General features: G+C 33.1%; 2 protein-coding genes and 1 long non-coding RNA gene across 5 annotated transcripts in view; 1 reads left to right on the top strand and 2 right to left on the bottom strand.

The window, feature by feature from the left end:
• Positions 1-903: 903 nt before the first annotated feature.
• Positions 904-3,957, bottom strand: LOC124412117 (NEDD4 family-interacting protein 1). Of its 3 annotated transcripts, none has more exons than XM_046891747.1 (6): positions 3,444-3,957; positions 3,127-3,288; positions 2,100-2,249; positions 1,891-2,032; positions 1,406-1,591; positions 904-1,195 (listed from the first exon to the last, which is right to left on the bottom strand). In XM_046891747.1, the coding sequence occupies exons 1-6, from the start codon at positions 3,468-3,470 to the stop codon at positions 1,092-1,094; spliced, it is 771 nt and encodes a 256-aa protein (XP_046747703.1). In that variant the 5' UTR covers positions 3,471-3,957; the 3' UTR covers positions 904-1,091. The 3 variants fall into 3 exon arrangements, with proteins under 3 accessions (XP_046747703.1, XP_046747702.1, XP_046747704.1); XM_046891746.1 differs by having other exon boundaries at positions 3,127-3,291; positions 3,444-3,955; XM_046891748.1 differs by having other exon boundaries at positions 1,891-2,014; positions 3,127-3,291; positions 3,444-3,954.
• A 1,190-nt stretch (positions 3,958-5,147) lies between these two features.
• Positions 5,148-21,328, top strand: part of LOC124412114 (putative oxidoreductase GLYR1 homolog) — a 39,097-nt gene continuing 22,916 nt past the window's right edge. Inside the window, exons 1-7 of the mRNA XM_046891744.1 lie at positions 5,148-5,311; positions 5,406-5,442; positions 8,236-8,324; positions 8,423-8,549; positions 8,797-8,898; positions 9,271-9,462; positions 12,254-12,427. Of these exons, the coding sequence (XP_046747700.1) occupies positions 5,277-5,311; positions 5,406-5,442; positions 8,236-8,324; positions 8,423-8,549; positions 8,797-8,898; positions 9,271-9,462; positions 12,254-12,427 (756 nt within the window). The 5' untranslated portion in view covers positions 5,148-5,276. The remainder of the gene's footprint in view (positions 5,312-5,405; positions 5,443-8,235; positions 8,325-8,422; positions 8,550-8,796; positions 8,899-9,270; positions 9,463-12,253; positions 12,428-21,328) is intronic.
• Positions 12,003-19,598, bottom strand: LOC124412120. Its single transcript, XR_006929764.1, has 3 exons — positions 18,827-19,598; positions 18,232-18,234; positions 12,003-12,016 (listed from the first exon to the last, which is right to left on the bottom strand). It is a non-coding gene; the product is annotated as an uncharacterized LOC124412120 (long non-coding RNA).

The following is a 21,328-nucleotide window of genomic DNA, read 5'->3' as shown; positions in this document are numbered from 1 at the left end:
GTAATTTGTTTATCCCTCTCTCTTTTATCGAAATCTAAAGTACAGAGTACGATATTCACTAACTGTAAGCTCAATCTGCATGTGTACATGTAATACATAGGGCAACACATTGAATGAGCTAAACTAACTATTTTACACGCTTTATAATAATGTGTGTATATTATAGCACAGGAGTAGCCAAATGTCTAATCAACTTTGTAGGTTGTTTAAAATATACAATTGTATGCTCGTAGCCCGTTTTTCTTGGACAAGACATACACTATAAGTGTACAACAGTTAGATTCATTTTCAATAAAATAAAATATAACATATCGCATTACCCAATACATTATTAATATTACTAATAATAATAATAATAATAATATAATACATATACTATATCATTCGCTTAAGCCTAAGGATTTTGTATAATATATTTATATTTATATAAATCAGTTATCATGTGTTCACAAGTAATTCTGGATATCCATATTCCAATTTGTGTGTACATGGATTTGCATCTAGCGTACATTAATGTTACAAAATATATCGTGCTCAGAGTTAGAATTCAATATTTATACACATGAATAGCTGAATTTTTTACAACTTTAGGCAGGGTTAATGCACCAAAAGCAAAGGGCCACGTGTGTGATAATATATTGAAACTCAATACGTACTTGTTATTCGAATAATTGAAATAGATAGAGCAATGCCTCAATATGCTGGTATTTCTGTTGATTTTTGAACGACATTAAAACGCAAGAAGTAGCGTTCGGTTGTGACTTTTAATTAGAAAACAATTTAACTTTTACGTTATTTGAGCAATAAAAATATATACTTCAGTTTTCGGTTCAAAATTAAAAATCATTCATTGCAGTTCCAACAGATACCACAGTTTTTTATCTTCGGATTTACTTTTTGCTTCATTATAACGTTGATGAAGTATAGCATAATCTTTATAGACTGACTTTCCTATTTATTACATTTACAATCACTCAACGATCTACACATAATGTAGATTAGATAATCTATAATTTTATGAGAGTAGGTTTTCTTTCATACAATTACAACCTCCAAAGATCAGGTAAGTTGCGGTGCAGACGTGTGAAATATCAATAAAAAAATAGTAAACGCTCCTGAGCACTGCCTGACAAAAGTCTCCATCCCCGTTTAATATTCAGATATTGAATAATGGCGCGTACACTGATTAGGACTCCTGTAATATCAACAATAACGACAATTAGGCTAGTAAGAAATTTTTGTTCGAAGTTTTTATTTCTTCAAGATTTTGTTTGTACGCGCTGTGACAATCATAAAATAGTCGCAATTTTCTGAACACAAAAGATCTGTTTCCTGTTAGGTACGAAAACAAGCTCTGTTTGTGCCGGTTTAATCTAATAATTAATATAAGTAATACGTTACATACCAAATGCCATGATTAGCCACCATAACCATGAGTTTTCGCGTGAAGCTAAATCAGTGGAATGTTTAACGATGAGTGTCCATTTAGCCAGTGACAGGCCGAATCCAGACAATGCTCCATACCGAGAAGCGATTGTGTGACAGAAACACATCATCAATAGGAATCCAATCCAGTTGAAGAGGAATGCAACTGTAAGAAATTTGTTTCACGCAAAATTGAATTATTAAATCCTGATACAGGCATATTTAAACATGTAAAAAACGTGATTAGTTAGAAAGAAAAGAAGATAATATTTGATACCTCAAGTTTTAACACAAGTTACTGTCCTCATAGTTAGGTGAACACTGTACTTATTGAAAAATTTCAGACGATAAAATTGAAAAACATGAAAAAGGTAAATTGAGTTAAACTGAAATGTACAAACATGTTTTAAAGAATATTGTCATCAGTGAAAGTAGCACTGATCAAACAAAACATAATTTCTTTACCCATGAAAGCTGTGAAGAACATGAAGTCTGTGCCAAGCAAACCGCTTTCCGAGTCACCTTCTGCTGCTTCTGTGTCCAGAGCTAGAAACGCCAGTGGTTGTTGCGGTGGTCTCATGCTCCCCGGCTGAAATAATTGTCCAAACTAACTTTGACTTCGTATCGAATGATTGAAAAAAAATTGGCAAAGAAGAAATATACATTCAACCAACCACTATTTGAGGGCGAGCATGTGGCGTTGTCTCACCCTGCAGAGTCTTTTCACGCTGTACTTCTTCATAGCTCGGTAATTTAGTGGCAACTTCATACGGCGGTGGTGCAGAGAAATCTGGCTTTGGTGGTGGTATTTCATCAACGCTCATCTGTAAGATTTATATTGTAATATTCAGATCCCAGGTACATGGCAATTTAATATTCCAGAAAAATATCCAAGTTTATCACACTAACCAATGTTTTTTTTTTTCCTATTCCAACTGAAAAAGCTATTTTTTGCCAATATATATACGAAAACGTAAACATATATTTTTACTGCTTTACTTACAAAGTGTGTGTGTGTGGATCTAGATTGATTCTAAATAAAAACAATAAAATTTAATATTTAATTTCCAAGAGAAAGACAACTTATAGTTTCAGTTACTTCAATAAAATTCCCCAAGAATTTCTAATAAAGGAAAAATACTGAGTTTTTCAACATTTCCAGATGTAGGTAACATTAAAGTTGCAAAACATTGGCATTGCTAAAGATTAAAAAATACGTCTGTATGTATATGTATGAATACCATGTGATCAGTCCATCGAGTACAATGTAACTTTAGTAAGCACAGTATAATAAATGTTACAATACACATTTGCTACTGAAATTGTGTAATTTCCAGCATGACTTAATATGTCGTGTTATCATTTCAAATACGTTCCACTGTGAATTAGTATTCACCAATCGAATTCGCATAAAAAATACAGCAGTGCGTTTGAGATGATTCACCGTAAGAGCCATTTTACTGATTTTAAAAAGAGTCATGACAAGAAATTTACATCGCACGGAATTTAACACTGCAATCCATTTCAGCTCCTCATCACTAGATGCCCTGTAAATATGAAATAACTCAAGGCATTTAAGAAAGAGATCGAGATCTAAGACATCGTCAAACTTAAAGTGCGAACGAAGGCAGTTTCACAAACAGCAAAATACCGATACGAACTGTTTTCCCACACAAAAGCAAAGAAACGATGATTATTTACCATGACTGGAGTGGAAGGTGCAGCTTGACCTACGGGCACTACACTATCCCGATTAATACTGTTGTTATGGGGATGTACTTGGATCGCTGGTAGAGCTACTGTAAGTGCAGGTACTTCGCTTGGAACTGATGAGACAGTACAAGAGTCGTTTGTGGCCTGCGGCTGCTGAAAATTCATCATTGAATTGGGTTTAATAATATGGAAGTGTATAAACGGCTACGTATAAAGAAGAAGCAAGTGCGAATATCCTGTGCATATACGATGTGGGAGCGAAATATTAGCAACATGCGAAAAGCCAAAAAAGCCACTTGATTTACCATGTTGTAATGAATGTTGTTATCCATCCTAGCGCGGAAACACGCACTGATATTTTCAAATTTATTTTCTCGATTGCTCAATGAAACGTCGAACGTGCCGAGACGATATGTTATTCGGGTTTGTAGCAGCAGCAGCAGCAGCAGCAGCAGTAGTAGTAGCAGTAGCAGTAGTAGTACTTCATACAATCGATGGCTGACAGCTGCAAAAATTGCTTCTCCGGTAATTGGTTGAAAAATGCTAAATCCACGCCGGCGCTTTCACAACGAGTCTAGGCTCAAAGCACGGAATTGCCTACGGTGTACAGAGGTTTTTTTCTTCATACATGACTCGTTTAGCGTGACAACAGAATTTCATTCCCAGGATGGCAGGAGCTAGGTAATTTGCCACTAGCGAAGTTGTATAAGGTGTCATATGACTCATTGTGTATGCATACCTGAATCAATCTAATTGTAAATATTCTTGAAGTAGGTTACTGTCACTTGTAATAGTAGAGAAGCACGTTGAATAACTTCAACCAGCCCGCTCCAATATTCACCATTTACGGTACGCAGCAAAATTTCAAGCAAATTTCTTATCCCGCGATCCTAGACTTTGCGACAAACGAAAGTTGACAGTGCCAAAAGGTATCGGCCGAGCGTGTGTCACATACAATACATGCAGTCACAGGCACGAGGCTCAGCTGCTACCTTTGCAGTCAACGCACACGAACCGACCTCGCCGATGTTTAAAAAGTTGTCAGCTTGAGCAGATGCCGAAAAAGAATATTACGGGAATAAACTGCTGTTTAACAGATGAATATCGAACTGGTGGGTTAACGTTTTTTCATACTAGATCATTGATTTACTTCAAGTTTCTTCTTGAAAATGAAACACGCAATGCCTGTTCATCTTGACTCAGTTACCGGTTGTACCTTTACTAGCTTACATCGTTACCGATCGTCGATAGATGAAGTCAGACGCTCTCAACGAGAAGATATGGTTTAATTAGCTGCAGTGATTGCCGGATATATTCTCATTCAAAAATAATTTCAAACTTTCACCGATCAAGTAGGTCTTTCAACTTCTTTATTTCGGAAAGTTTCCATGAACATGCATGTGGTTTCGACTATCTCGTTCTTACCAATACAGCAAATTGGTACTGTTCTACCTACCGCAACAGAGTTTATAGCATATTTCGTAGATCGTATGATAAGTTATCGGCAGTGTTGATTTTAGTATATAATTACATAAAGCGATAACTTTAAGTCAAAAATTAACTAGTAAATGAAGCTATGATGACTGTGGATGCTTTATCTGTCTTCATATTATTTATTACAATAAAAAACAGTAATTACTAGTAATTTTCTTAGTCGCAACATGTCAACAATAGGTCTGTTCGCTTGTAGCTTTTGGATCTGTTCCAGCAACCTCCATTCAGCTATCGTTAATACTTTCGGCCCACTTCAGGCCATCTTTTGGACCAATCATAATCACTGTGGAAGCAGAAGCTATAACGGAACGAGCCCAGTCGCTGACTCGACGGAGAACATAAGGAATGAGCGCAGCCGGAAGTTCATCCACAATTATCAATCCGTATTTATTCTTTTTATCTCTTACGCCGTGATAACTATATGAAAATTATGTTTAAATTAGTAATTTTCAAAATTATGTCCACTCGGAAAAATAAACATGCCGCAAGCAAATAATAAGTTCCAAATAATGTGACATTTAGTTGATCGCTTGAGTTTTGGTTCGGTGGTGTTAATTTGAACCTGGTCGTCATACACAAACGACGCTCAACGCTGTCCCTTCAGTCGCTTGCCGATCGTGAGTGGAGAGTGAGGTACTGTCGAAATGGCTGAAGTGTTCAAACTCGGTGATTTAGTATGGTGTGTATAATCTCGTGATAATACAAGTATAATTATCAAAATAGCAAGTAACCGTAAAATAATAGTGCATAATTGCAATGTTTCTCAATTTCAGGGCAAAGATGAAGGGATTCTCGCCGTGGCCGGGTCGGGTAAGTTGTCAGGGGTATTACTAACGGATTTCTTTCACTTGCTGGCCCCCGCCGCTCCTAGATTCCAAGCATTTTGGCGGGATATCGGTGAACCGTCTTACCCAACGCGCTTCCGTCGTTTTCCTCCTTCCCCGACACTTGTTTTTATGCTCAATCTTTTTCCCGCCACACTCGTAACCAAATTTCAAATTGGCGCGCAAAAATTGAAAATATAACCTAAATCCAAAATTTCACAATTCTAACCTTTTGCTGTTATTTACGCCCCTCTATTCACACAATTTTCCTTTGAATCGTGACTACAGTCATATAACGATATTTTTCCGATACCAAATTGGAGTATAGATATTTTTTTTACTCAAGCACTTACAGTACACGTTATAACACAGCATTGGATTTCCTTGGTCATTGTATTCTCTTCGGAACATAATTAAAGATACCAAACTTTTTGTGTCCCGTTGCTGACTAGATCGTCCAAAACAAAACAACGTGAACCTTTCGTTCTTACTCAGTATTTTGATGAATAACTTTTACAACTTACCTAATATGTCGCACAAAATCTTTACGATGATTTTTTAAACTGCCTAATGCATGCAATGATAGTTCAAAATTGCCTCGACTAAATAAAGCGTCGCATTTGCTCAATCATAGTTACACGTAAATTATATTTGCGTAACTACTTGCGTGACTCCACATGACGATAATATTGTTGTAAATGCGCAATGTGTTAACTTAAGTTTTACTGCATAGTACCGACTATGCAAAGTATTTCTTTTCTTTGCGCTTTTAAAACCTTCGTGACGCTGAAATGTTTGTCGAAAATAAAAAGAATCTTTCGTGTTACATTAAATTTGCGCAGTACGAGCTTTCTTTCTTCATTGAGTCAGAATATCTGGGTAAATATTATAATTATAAATGGAACTTGTTCGTTACAAATACTATAATATTATCAAATGCAATTAAATATAATACACACTTTTACCGGTCCTTTTAAGCCGAAAAATTTGACAAGCATTTGTTGACTCTTGCTGTTTGCGCGACAGAGTGATTATGTGAGCCACACTTCGGTCACGTAAAAATGTCATTACAATTCCAACCCGCCATTGCCGATAGACATTCACAGCCTTGTTTGTACTTCATATGTGTGTTGTTTTTTCTGATATAACCGGAGTATAATAACTCACAAAACCTAGAACGACGGTATAGCAAAGATTAGACTCGTTGGAACCTCTGCTGCAACACGTTAGTATGACTTTCGAGTGACTATCATATTCAGTTAGTTGGAGTATCTCGCGTAGATTCCCATTGCAATTTGCTAAGTAGTGAGAATTCATTTTTCAAATACCAGCATCATTTGGATACGCCTTGGGATGATAATTCAACACAAATCCAAAACGTAACGGTTTAAAATGAATTAGAAAATTGCATTACCATAAGTGCGACAATTCTACATTATATTTCATCTTTGGTATTTTCATAAATGTACATGTAATTGAGATTCTTGGTTCAGGACAGGATTCCGGTGCTGTGTGATGAATTACTTTGTCTCCACAATCGAAGCATAGTTGAAAATTATTGTTTCACTGCTGAAACTTTGTGATTATAAAAGTTTTTGTGTATAGGAAATTTAACAGATTGTGTTTGTACAATGGTCAAATCCAAGTAAACTGTAACTGTACAAAGATTGCACCTTTTGAATGAGGCTAAAGTTCTTCACGTTGAAGCATCATTAGAAAAACTTGTTATTTCGCAACTTCAGAATAGTTTGAAATCAGTAAATCATGATACGGTATTAAAAAGCTCATATTTTGTAAATGTAACCGCTTCAAAGTTATTCTGAAACTGGGACATAGTGATTTATTTTGTAATGTGTCATTGCACTAACTAACATGACCAACTTCAACATTATTGTTTTAAAAAGTCTCACTCACATTGTACAATGTGAACTATGCGATTAACTCTTGCACAAAAATTTCAGTTATCTGATTCAGAGCCTTTAACTGGATGATTGTATTAAAAAAAAAGTAATCAAATTCTTCGTGAGAGTTGATTGCATAGTCAAAACTGTATTATTGTAGAGAAAATAAATGTATCAGAATTTACGATCGATCAAATTTTATCGGAAACTCGATTTTTCACTTTTGGTCGAGTCCTGATGACGAACGAATGTAATCAAAGTCAAATCTGAAACTAGCAGGTAATAGAGGCGGAAAGGTACCAGGGGATGACCAAACGATGAAACTTGGCAGGATTATTCAAGGAACTCTTTCAAATATATTCCTTGATACTGTATCGTTTGCTCGCTCACTCTCTAAAAGCCTTCCAGACGTATTACCTGCTAGTTTCATTACATCAAGAGAATATTTAGTCTTAAGTTCACCATTCCGTAATCTTGGATATGATAGCTTGCGAAGTTTCATCTACTCTTCCAAACTGAATAATGGAGAATTTCAAGTACATAAAAATAATTACTAGAAAAAAGTAATTCAGTTCACTTATCAGAGTTACATGTGAGATTTTGCGTTAGAAACTTCTTATATAATATAATCTGCTTATTTCTCGAATATTGTTAGTCGCATTGGTTGTTTTTTTCTTTCTGTTTTTCAATAGTCAAAGCATACAGTAATAATCAGTTTAAAAATATATCCCAGAATCAGTAAGTAGAATTCATTTGGCAACTAGATAGACAATTATCGATTTGATGTTCGTTTATTGAAATCTGATATAATCAGTCCTTTTGTCAAATGGAAAGAATTTTGTTTCACTGTTAGGTATCTTAATGATAATTTTCCGTAGGTATCGATACCATCGAAGGATTTGAAGAAACCAGCTAACGCCAAGAAGAGTGCCGTTCAATGTATATTTTTCTTCGGAACAAATAATTAGTAAGTTATCCCTGCGATCACCCAACACACTGAAAATCGATGTCGTTACCCTTACATTTTTTTTTTTTTTTTTTTATCAATTATCTTATTTTCTCCAGTGCTTGGATTGAAGAAGCAAATATTAAACCATACCACGAGTATAAGGAAACGCTCATCAAATCCAACAAGTCCGGAGCATTTAAAGACGCTGTTGAGGCGATTGAAGAATTTATTGCAAAAGGAGAGGTGAGTGCAGTCGTTTTCTAAGCACATAATCATGTTTGTCGTAATGAATGTTACTTACTTGAAGAAAGTTTAATCTAATTGTCCAGGTGTACACTCAATAATGTTGACATAACACTCGTTAATTATATCCTAAAAGGAGATGAAGATTGGGTTTAAAGAGTATGCTTTAAATCAGTTAACACGTGAATTATTTGCAAACATACGAATCAATTTCCATCTTAAAGATTTTTGTTAATTTGTGTTCCAGGTATTTGAAGATGGTTTGGATCCAGATTCTTTATTCGATAGGCTTAAAGAAGACTCGGCGATAGTGGTTGAGAAAAAAACACCTAAGATCAAGCTACGCAAGGTTAGTTGGGCAGAAAATTCATCATGCACATTGATATTTTGCATTTTTATGTTTCAAGCTGACGATGATACAGCACAAAGTTCTAATTATTCCCAAAATTATGTAGAAAAAAAAAGAAACAAAAACGCCAACATTTAATGTATTGAAAAACTGTTTATATTATCGTATTAATATATAATGAAAAAATCGCTAGAATATAATTAAGCTCTATGGAGAGCTTGTTTAACCAATACGTCATAGATTGGTCAAAAATTCCACACGAATTAGTCTGATGTGTTATGTTTTTGTTGCTTGTATAATTGATCGGGAGTTGATCAGTTCCGCATTTCTTGTAACTAATACCGTTGATAATAGAATGATAACGTTTTTCAGGAGACACCAAAGAACAGAAGATCGGAAAGCAGTGGCGGAGATGGACGCAGATCGGCTAAAAAGCAGCGTCGAGAGTCGAGCACCAGCAACAGTAACAGAGTGGGCAGTGTTAGTCCTGGATTGAACCATGCTTCACCTCCCAGGAAGTCTGCCTCTACGCTTCTTGACAGGCCTGCAAACATCGCCAGACCTGTAAGTTGTCAATTATTTCTTTACTGCTGCAAGGGGATGCGTGTTACGCCGAAACTTGTAAGATTCGGGTTACACTCTATAGAAATGAAAAAATATTTTGCCAAACAAGGCTGGCCGGGTTTTCAAAAAAACTAATATCATTTTATTGTTCGATCTGAAATATAAAAAGTATCTTCACGATCAAGATTTCTGTTATAAATATCTGCTAAACTTGATACAGAATAAAAAATAAATTACTTGTTCCATGTGATATTAAACTTGCATAGAAAATTTCAAATGCGTAAAAAACTTCTGTTTCAACAAAGGTAATTGACCGAATGAAATTCATAGGGCCGATCACTAAATTATGAAAAAAATTTTAATTTCAAATTAGACGTTGCGCACGTTGTTGCATGGCTGTTGTTCTTGAAATCATAGCGTTTTAAAATATTATCAAAAATTGGGTTAATTTCTATGAATAGAGCAATGAAATTGAGTTAAAATTCAACGCTGATGGATATTATTTTTAAAATAACATGTCACCATCTACGTTTATAAACAATTGACTTGGACGAATTTGTTTGAAATGTAACGTATAGTTTGGATATAATGAAGCAAGTCACTTAAGGTGACTCTGTGTCTTGAACTAACCATTGTGAGTTGGCCCTCCACCCTCAATACTAGGACCCCGAAGCATTGAATCCTCACGATGAAAGAACTCTCCAATCGCATGTAGACTTGAATAAGAGCTGCTGACTTACGAATTCGAGAATCTGTATCTACTCGAAAATTTGGAATCACTTCTGCGGCTTGTTTGTTTTTTTATATTTGAAATATATAATCTTAGTTTCTTCTTCAATTTCTGCATACACGTATGTACACATATCAAGTATAAGTACATATGTATGCGTATATTCAATCCAGTTTTTCTATTAACATCAACTCGAAATAGTAGTTTGAATATCTTAAACGTTCTAAAACTCAAGTAATGTCGAAGTATTTTCTCATCATCGTTTACACATTTTGTCTATAAATTAACTAGTTCGATACTCATCTTCTTATATTTTTTCCACGGTTTTCGTTCACTTTGTTTTTGCTTCTTTGTATGAAATCTAATTTGCAGTTATCAAATCGTTCACAATATTAATATTATTATTATTGTTGTTGTTGTTGTTATCAATTTAAACCGGATAAGTCGACTTTTTCGAAGTTTTTTCTTTTAATCAACTCAGTTTTGGGAATTATTTAAATGATGTAACAAAATACTGACTCGCGAAAAATAAAATCCGTCCGGTAGTGACCAGCGCGTATATTTTCCTATTCTGGGATTTGGCATTTGGTACTGATCGACCTTGTATATCGTTACGAAACTGTAAATACAGGCGAGTGAAAAATTGATTCATTTAATTGATGTATCTCGTTTTATAGTTGCTTGAATAAATTTGAAAACATTAATAAATATTTTGCGGTGTATGTACGTAATAATATATGAGGACTAATTTCACCTCGAATTTTACATTGATATTTTATAAAACTATAATAACTGTAGGTGGATTTATTTGTTGTGGGGTTTTGCAGTTTCGTTCTTTAAATTTTATTCTATCATATTGAAAAAGCAGTTAATGCACATTTGCTGTTATATGTACAAAAAAAAATAACAAAAATTTTTACCACGGCCATAACTTGATTCGTTCAATCACTCCACACGCGTTTAGATGTTTGTAAATTTTATTTGAATTATAACATTCGGAACAGCTGCAATGGTGTCTATTATTACTATTATTGTTGTTGTTATTATTGGCTTTACAGAAATCGCTTCTATTATCGAGACGGCAAGTAGATTTTCTCTGCATCGTAAATTTCAATTTGATCGTCAATTTTTCACTTCTTCCTTGCTGCAAGTGCAGAATTCATTGATGGTTCTGAATCGCTGATGTGAAGAGGAAAAAAAAAAAAAACAACAAAACAAAACATGTCACTTGAGGATATCTCAGTCATGCTTGTCGGTAGAAAAACAACTGTCAGAAAATATTAGAAGATGACCAAAGATCAAAAATAGATGCGTATATGTCACGGTGCACCGACAAACTGCAACTCCGAAATACGCTAAACTTGCAAACTTTGTCTTGCCATTGCCCTAATATTGCGAAAAAATGTACAAAATACCAAAATCGTAAGTCGAATAAATTGAGTACGCTGTTAGATATAAAGTTCGTTTAAAATCGGTTGAGTAATTTTGCCGTTTCGATTATCTGATATAAAAATATTGAGCTTAATTTCACGAAGATTTACTCAAAGTTTGGCAGTAATTATCATTTTTTTAGCGCAAGGTTTTTAATACCATTTCTATTTTATAACTAAAAATATAAGTCGTGGTTAGAATTTCAACGAGTCTGTAACTGAAAAAATAAATTTTTTTTATTTTTTTTATTTTATTTTTTTTTTTTACCAACATTTCATGGAAATTCTCCAAGTCATTTCTTACGTATGAAAAATGATCTTTTAGCGAATGATTTTCACTAAACAAATTAACTCTTTACTCTATCCAATAAATCCCTTCCCCGTGTTTGCGGCACTCTATATCGCAGTACGTTTGCTCAAAAATATAAATAAGACTGGCTTAAAAATCATTAAAAAGTAGATCAAGTAAAGCCTGCAACTGCAATACTACCGTATTGGGGAGAAAATATTGCAAAAAATGCGTATTATTACCGCAATTACCTAACAACGAGCCCACATATTATTTTATTTTTCTTATTCTCGTTGCTTTCCGCAATCCGACTTTATCTAACGAAATTCGTTAAACCGTCAGGTGACACCGCCGTTGGATGTGGAGACGCTCTCGCAGACTTTAAAGGAAAAGAACATCCTCCCATCGACGTTGAAGTTCGGATTCCTTGGGCTAGGAATCATGGGCAGCGGAATAGTCAAGAATTTGATAAACAGCGGCCACACTGTGATCGTCTGGAACAGAACACAAGAAAAGGTACGTACCTTCGTAAATTGTAATAATTTCCTCGATTGTTTCTCGAGGCTAACCAAATTCAAGTCTCCTTACTAAACTTGTTTCTCGCGTTTGTTTTGCCGTGACAACAATACATCTGTCCACATTTAACGATCCGTCTTTATAACTTGACCGCACTTTTCCCGTATCTTCTGCGAGGAAAAAGGGAAACAATAAATTTTCGTTTCTTTATCCTTGTTTCAAACCGTAATGAGCGTGATGTTGAATTAATGTGTAGGCAATCTGTAATGCCATCTGTAAAACAGGATGCAATACAAGTGTGCCGAATATATTGTCTCTTTGTTTTTTGTTTTTTGTTTTTTTCTTCTTCTGTTGTTATTTTTGCTCCCTTTTTCTCGGTTTTTTCGTTGTTTTTTTTTCCCCTAGAATCGGCATTAGTTAATACGTATCATACGTTGAACAATAGCTACAATTCTTAGTGTGACAACCTTCAGATTTTGTTGTTTATGTCGCGATTATCTGTACTGTACCAAATGCTTGTGGTTTCATAAGTTTCTTAATATTTAAATCACGGTCTTCAGTGTCGTTAGAAGCAACTGAGGACCAGAAAAATTACTCAGAAGTTAAAGGAATTTTATACGTTAGAGGAAGTTTCATACTTTATTTGAACTTACCGTTGAACAATAGTGTGAAATATCTGAAACAGACGATTGTTGAAATTTAACGATCGTGGTGACAAACACTCGGAGTTGAATCTAAAAAACGGTCAGAAAAAATTGTATAAGGAGATATATTTTTTAAAAAGAAAACAAATATTGAAAAATTGTATTATCCTTACAGTAATGCATGCACCGAACTGCATATTTTTATACTAGGTCTCAAAAGTGTTTTAAGCAATCTCTCTCGTTTCGGATTTTCGATGCACGTTTTGATTGAATTTTTCTTTTTTTTCTAAGTAAACACGGTTTCGGTCATTTTCGAATATAAAAAATGTGGATGAAAAAACTCGCAAGTGGATAAATTTTTTAGTAATTCCAACTAGAATTGACGATTAATACTCAGTGGGAATTCAGAATCATTAATAATGTACGAAGAAATCAGATTCGAGTTGATCGAGTAAACGTGGAGTATAAGTAAAAAAAAAAAATAAAAAAAATAAAAATACCATGCGAACGAAAGGCCGAAAAAACTTTCCGCGAAACTTGAAAATTAACGGGAAAAGTAAACCGTGACAAATGATCAAATGACTGGAAATAATAAATTCCGGTTCTACGGCAATCTTCAATAAAATGTATTGAATCCGCTAATCACAACGAAACTAACTTAAGATTATTCTTTGAGCACACAGGCGAAAAATAATGAATTATAATGAAATATCATGAATATACGTATGTGTCTACGTTAAATGACTCGCGTAGCGTTTTCACTCCGTGTAACGTAAGCGTAAGTGAAGTACACAAGATTATTTCACCTTACTCCGATGTGGCTGGGAGGCATCCTACCGGAAAGGCGAGGCGTTCGTTAAACCGAAACACGGACGCATACAACTTTATCTTAACGTTACGTTCTATAAACTGACTCTACTTACCATGGAGATATAAATGCACGTAAACGCATTAATAGACGCCTCGACGTGCCGCTTTATTCGAATACTCGTATATCTGTGTGTGTGAGTGTGTATGTATGCTTAGATAGCAACGGAGCGCTTCTACTTACTAGTACATGTCAATTGTATAAGATTATCGGAATAACATGTGCATACATGCGAAAGTAATTTGGAATCTTTACAATTCACTGAAGTTTATAATTTCTGATTGTAAAAAATTGTCAACGATAGCCAATTTTAATGATGGAAAAATTTTTCTTCTTCTCTTTCTCTTTCTTTTCTTCCAATAGCTTTTGGATATATCATGTGTTGAATTTGTCACCATTATGATTTGAGAAATAAAAGGAGTTCGTCGACGTAGGTCATTTTGAAGAAAGTGTTTAATTTTGGAGATATAATATATATATATATATATATGTAGGTAAACAAACCGCTGGATTCCTTCGAACGGATAAACATCTAAGAAGGAAATACGGCTTCGACTTTCTAGACGGTGAAAACAATTGTTTTGAAAACTTGGTGTAGACGACATGTTGCTGCGTGTTACGGGGAGGGGAAATGAATTTTGCAATACAATTTAGAAATGTTGCGAAAGGGCTAGGTACGAAATAAAAGCATTGAACAAAGTCGACCGTTCATCACCTGCAATGAATTATCAAATAATTTTTCACGATTAGCTTGACAAATATGTACATTTCTTGATTTATTCTGGATAATAGTTTTATCGTTGAGACAGTTCGATTCGACAAACTGCACGTTTCGCAATTTTTTAAAACTGCAGCGAGTTCGTTGGCCCGCGAATAAATCCGACACTTGCAATTTTCGTATAAAAGATTTAAAATCGCTGACCGGGGGGGGGGGGGGGGGGGGGGGGGGGAATCTAAAGGAAAAGAAAATAAAATTATTGAAAATGTCGATTTTAAACATTTCCACCGGGTATCGAAATACAGGTCAAAACATTTTGTTTGTTGTTTTTGTTCGCTGTCACAAAAATCAAAAGTTTTGACAGCGTCGGTGGCTGTTGGAATTTGCCAACACGACGTGTGTACTTAATTTATTATACGCTACCAAAACCGTTTCCGGTCATGTCAATTCAGCTAACTTGCCATCCGTCTATACAATGGTCAATTACAATTTACTCGTAATCATTTATTAACACTTAAGTATTGACGAAATTTTACATAGGAATCAATTCGGGGTTAAGACTTTTTTTTTTGTCTATTTATTGCCCTCGTAATTTTTTTATTTATTTTTTTTTTTTGTTCTTTCAGTTTATCTGGAAAAGTTTTCAAGTACCTATTTTATTATTACTGATGTACAAATCGATAAAAAGGTCACGATGTATGTATTTCATATTTAGTAGCAATGAAATTAATATTTCGGACCAAAAGTTTTTGAAAATACTAATTCAAATTGTACGTTTTTAAAGGATAATCTGAAATTCATTATTTCCACTTATAGAGCATCGAAAGGGAATCAGTCAATCGATTGGTCATTAAAACGATCTTCTGAATTTAAGTGACGTTGGAATTCACTTGGTGATATTTTTTTTGGAAACTTTCTCTTCGTCTTGATTTCTATTGTACTTGATGATTCAATTTACCGTCGTATGGCTGACTTTTATAGAATCTATGTGTAAGATCTACATAAAAGAACTACAAAAATCACTAAAAAACAAAAAAGAATTAATTTGATCAGATTTTTATTCGAGTTTAAAACTAAAATCGCATAGATTGATTTTTGAAAAAAGAATCGAGGATAGAAAATATATTGCAATTAATATTACGGCGTTTAAAACATATTCAAGCTCTAATGGAACGTCTTTTACAACATATTCGAGAAACTTGAAGAGGTTAAATAAAAAAATCAATGTAGCACATATATATTATACAGTAATATTTATTTATTTATTTATTTATTTATCTATCAATCTCTCAAGTAATAATGTCATTAACATGATGGCAGGCCTCAAAATTCGTTGCCAACACACTGCGGCACGGTGGTCTTTTCTTTATTAATTACAATTATATAACATCAGCAGGTATTTTTAATTCCTGTTCATTGCAGCATAAACTTGTGAAGCTTTTCTCCTCGAACTATGCGTGCAATCCCTGTATAAAAAAAAAAAAAGAAGATACAAGTCGTTTTGATAATATTTTGCTAGCGGACATGCGATGTAAATTTACGAGATTACATCTCCGTGCCGTTTACATTACATGTATTATAATCTTCTTTATGACTGATCAAAGCATTATATAACATATCATATTATTTTTTTTGTTTTAAGTGGACCCTGAACAGCAAGAGTGAAATTATTTTATTTTGTCTATTTATTGGAACTACGTGTTAGTTTTGATTTTTTTTTTTTTTTTGCATTCTTTGAAAGCGTTGGCTGGCTTTTGCAATACATTTGGACACTACGTGTACGTGTGTATGCTTATGAATTTATGTATAAGGTGAGATTGTATAATTGTATAATGCGTGTGCGCCTACTGAAGTATCGTGGTAATTAAATTCACGTTTTTTTTTTTTTTCATCGAAATCAACGACAACAACGATAGCGTGAAAATGTATTCAATTTCCTTTGTTTTTGGTTTTCAAAAAATCACAACTTTCACGAATTTGATATTTTTTAAACGTAATTCAGTAACAAATCAACGGGTACGTCATTTTTTCTGCTTTTAAATACAATTTCACCTCATCGATAACTGAGATCTCTGAGATCTACGTGCGGAATATTACACCGCAGTGTCTTTTGGTATCTTTTCAGCGGCATCGTTTATACAAGTAATGTAGGTGTATTCTTTTGATAGTTGGGTGTTTTTTTTTTTTTTTTTTTCCGTTTCTCCTCAAACTCAAAGGTCAAAATGTTTTCAAGTCGCTCGCAGCAAATCGCGTACTTTTTCGCACATACAAACAAATTCAACTTGTTGATCTGCGTTCTCAGGATTCTGCACGGACTTGTATTCTTTCTTATTTTATTTTCCACGTAGCTTCTACCTAATTCTGTTTTAGCCTGTTTTCATTTTTTTTTTTTTTTTTTTTTTTTTACATCTCATCTCACTACTGATTACGGTGGGCCAAAAAAATGACATTTTTTAATATTTTTGTTAGCCACCGTGAAAATATCGTTCAGGATGACGAAAAAAAATTCTATAAAAGTTCGAGTACTTAGTATTAATATTAATCTTTGCAATTTTCCAATTCCCGTTTGAATAACAGGATTTTTTTTTTTATCTTGGAATTTTATTGATCAACAACGGATTGGTGTATCGTAAAGAGCAATAAATATTTTTGTTGGAAATCGAACCATCTACAAAAAAAAGTCTCTTGCGAATTTTTCGTAAATCTACTGGTTTAAAAGTTATTCAAGGTTAAAAATTAGTTATGTTAAATTTCACATATTTTTTTTCATTTCCACTATGAAATAATGGTTGAAAAATGGAAAAAACATAACAATTCTTAAAGTTTATGTTATCTTCTTTACTGAAACGTCGAAATTTTACCAAAAATTTCCGATTACTTGACAAGAAATAAGTTTTTAACCAAAACTATTGTACAAAATTTATATTTTTATCAACTTTTGAACCAGTAGATTTACGGAAAAAATCGCAAGAGATCTCTTTTGTAGATCGTGCAGTTTTCTACAGAAATATGTATTGCTTTTTACGGTACACCAATTCCTTGTTGAGTAATCAAATTCCAGAATAATAATAATAATAATAATAATAATAATAAAAAAAAATCATCTTGAACGATATTTTCACAGTGACTAACGAAAAAAAAATTAAGGTCTGTTTTGTCGTTAATTTATTTTCTTTAATCTGTATTTAACTACAACAATATATAGTATATATGAATTTCATTTTAACATTTCTTTTTTCTCTTAAGTTTCTAAACTTTGTATTATGCTTTGATTCAGATGCAGTCTGAATGAGGGACTTGAATTTGTTTCCTCTTTACAACACGTCTCCTCGTATTTCTCCGACTAACTTTTTAATTTTCACGTCAAATTTTCTTCGGCACGCAGCACAAAGTATACAAACAATCAACCCATATACATATATATATATATATATCTATAAACATCTGCTAATACTGCAACGAACAAGAAATATATATTATTAAAAATATTATACATAATATATTTAAGTTCTCACATTCAAGTCGGAGATAAATAATTTCTTTTCAAATTTTTTTTTTTTTTTTTGTTTTTTACTTCCTACGTAAAATACTACATATAATAGTTTCGTTGCCTATACAATATTACATATTACAGTATTATTTATATTTATTCATTTATCTTTAATATTCATAAAATTTTTACTAATTTGGCTTACAAAAGATATAATTGCTCTCCGATTCGTTTATTGCACGTTGCGTGGCGTGATCAGAAAACAATATATCATTATGGCAGGCAATATAGTGATGCGATAGTGATAATTAATTTTCTTTGTTTTTGTTTTCGTTTTCGTTTTTTCTCTTTCCTGTTTTCTTGCCGGGGGAGAATCGGTAGCATATCCAGTTTCTTGCGAATATTCTCGAACACGATTTGTAATCGGATCTCGATGTAGAATTTATTCAGTTTTTCATTCTCTCAGAATTTCATCTCGCTGTGAATGCAACAGCTTTATGTCTAACGTAAATACGTTCTATTCCCGCAAGTTATAACCGCGCGTATAACAATGAAGTTTCTAAAAATACCCTAAGCCACTATGTATTCTAAAAGAAGTTGAAGACTGAAGGGAAACACGCTTGGACTTTTCTACTGATCTTTATAAATTCTTTTCTAATTCGTGTTTTTTCGACGTGACAGTTCTTGTACCGGCATGAAAATCTTGGAAATGGAAAATGAAAAATGTCTGATTTAGAATTCGCGTGTAAATTAAAAGGAGGTAGATATGGTTTCCAGTAAGCACAAATATTTGCGATACTTGTAACACTCTGATATTATTCGCACGTGTCACACGATCATTGTGTATATATAACATATCAATTAACGTACATAATTGCGTTAATTGCGATATGCGCTATTGAGTCCGTACATATGCGAAGTTTCTAATTCATTTATAAATAGTTCGCATCTTCTATTAAATTGGTGTTTCTACCTAGGTATAATGGAATTCTTAATCAAGTAGCCATTTATTTTTCCTATTCGAATATCGGTGTGTATGTGTATCGAGTTTTTACAGTGTAAAATATAATCGAACTTGATTTTTTGTTTTCATTTTTAGTACAGGACTATTTTTCTCTGCAATTTCATTCTAAAACTAACAATAATTACGTATTTCACCGGTTCTTATGAAGATTGTGTAGAATTATTCGAGTCCTCGTTATGCGTACTTGCTTGAAGGAAACTAAGCTTCGATAACGTGTTTGATTTGATTTTGTCTCGCTGATCCTTTTTTTTTATCGATTCGATGTACTAGCAAAAACAGTACAATCGTTTTTAATTTATTTAATTTTTCAACCCGTTCTTCTAAAACCAACCAAATGATAAAGTTGTGTGGTGAAATGATATTACAGTATTGTGTAATCTCGATTTCTAAACCAACACTTCGGGGCGATAAGTCTGATAACGGATTAGTAACAGAGAGAGAGAGAGAGAGAGAGAGTGAAAGAGAAGAAATTATCGCTAGAGTAAACTATAACGCAACGTATAACGTTGAAACAAATTTTTTTTTCTTTTTTTTTTTTTATTCTTTTACGTTTTGCTTTATTTTTACGTAACAATCTTAGGTACGCGAACAGTCCTTATAATATTTTTATATTGTATATACGTGTGTGTGTGTGTGTGTGTGTACGTTTTTAATAAATTCACTGTACAGTTATATTAATTAAGTATACACGTGTATATGGTATATAGTAACTTTTACCCAATTTCTGGACTTTGTTGTTGTTTGTTTATTTATTGATTTTTTATTTTTGCAAAAAGAAAAAATAATAATAATAATAATAATATTATTATCAAAGCGACTTTTTTGTCTTGTATACGCAGTTTACATCATTTAATTATTGATTTCTGACTACATATGTATAACTATAAATCGCAACTTTCGATACTACATTGGACAAATTTTTCTACTTTCCATCACGCTATACATGCACACATAGGTATGGCTATTATATGGTTATATTCATTAAACGGTATTTATCACGACAACACGACGACGATGAGAATTTAAACGCACGTATTTACAGGAATTATTTTTCGATATATCACGGGAATAACAACAATTAAACAAAAGTTTTTCATATTTTTTTTTTTTTTTTTTTTACTCCCCCTTCTCAACCATTTTATCGGAAATATAACAGGGGGATAAAGTTTATCGGTGTATATACTATTACGTTTTATGCTTTATGCGGTAAATTTGTAAAAATAACTAGTAGAAAAGAATATACCATAAAGAAAAATAAAAAAAATTCGCATAATCGCGTACATATTCGAACAATTGACATCTTTTTTTTCTTTTTCTTTTTTTATTCCAATATTCCGTCGCGTTTCAGTATTTCGAGGAGATATCGAAACACTTGTTTTTGTATGTTTGTGAAAACCTTTTATGCAAAAAAAAAAAAAAAAAATTCACCATATCAATTTATCACACAATATATATCACGATCATTTTGTCGCAGACAGTGGAATGTATCGTGATATCGAATATACTGAAAGCTGTAATATATTTCGTTTGTAAAGTTGTCATTTTTTTTCTCGATCTAGTATAGTTGTTTTTTTTTTTTTTTTTTTTTTTCTCCACTCTTTGAAAGCATTGAAGAAAAACCCATCTACAAGGGTACACTTGTTGAATTGATTGTTTATTCACTTCTTTATTTCATTGTATATAGCATAGCGCAGTGAAAAAACAATCTTTTTAGGTACTTTTGCCGTATCATTTTTTCCACTTTATTTATTTATGCGTACGTATATATATTATATATTATTTCCGTTTTCTAAATTTCCTTTCATTATTTTAATTCTTTTCTTTTTTCTTTTTTTTTTTTTTTTTTTTTTTTTGTTTACCGCTCTTCACTTCCGAATATCGATCATATCTATAATATATATATATATATATACACATAATCTATATTTACTAATTTCATTATTCGATAGAATAACATACGAATTACTATATATTTGTAATCGTACGATTATTAAAATTTAAAACATCGAACTACTAGGGGAGGGGGGGAAAAAAAGAAATCCGCGTTTTTACCAACTACGCAGCAACAAATTTGCGTGACTGAAATTTCTGGAAGCCTGTAGACTAAACAACGGGGGATTATTTTATTCCTATTTTCTCACTTGACACAATAAAGTT

The sequence above is a fragment of the Diprion similis genome, chromosome 11 (genome assembly GCF_021155765.1).
Source record: "Diprion similis isolate iyDipSimi1 chromosome 11, iyDipSimi1.1, whole genome shotgun sequence".
NCBI classification, from domain to species: domain Eukaryota; kingdom Metazoa; phylum Arthropoda; class Insecta; order Hymenoptera; family Diprionidae; genus Diprion; species Diprion similis.
Note: the sequence above shows the minus strand (reverse complement) of the source record. Positions and strands in the feature narration are given on the sequence as shown.

Excerpts from the sequence above, each read along its gene's own strand:
- LOC124412117 (XM_046891746.1), bottom strand. The coding sequence starts at position 3,470 with ATGGATAACAACATTCATTACAACATG. Across the intron at positions 2,250-3,126 it reads CACCTTCCACTCCAGTCATG|ATGAGCGTTGATGAAATACC; the intron begins GTAAATAATCAT and ends TAAATCTTACAG. Across the intron at positions 2,033-2,099 it reads ATGCTCGCCCTCAAATAGTG|TTTGGACAATTATTTCAGCC; the intron begins GTTGGTTGAATG and ends AGTCAAAGTTAG.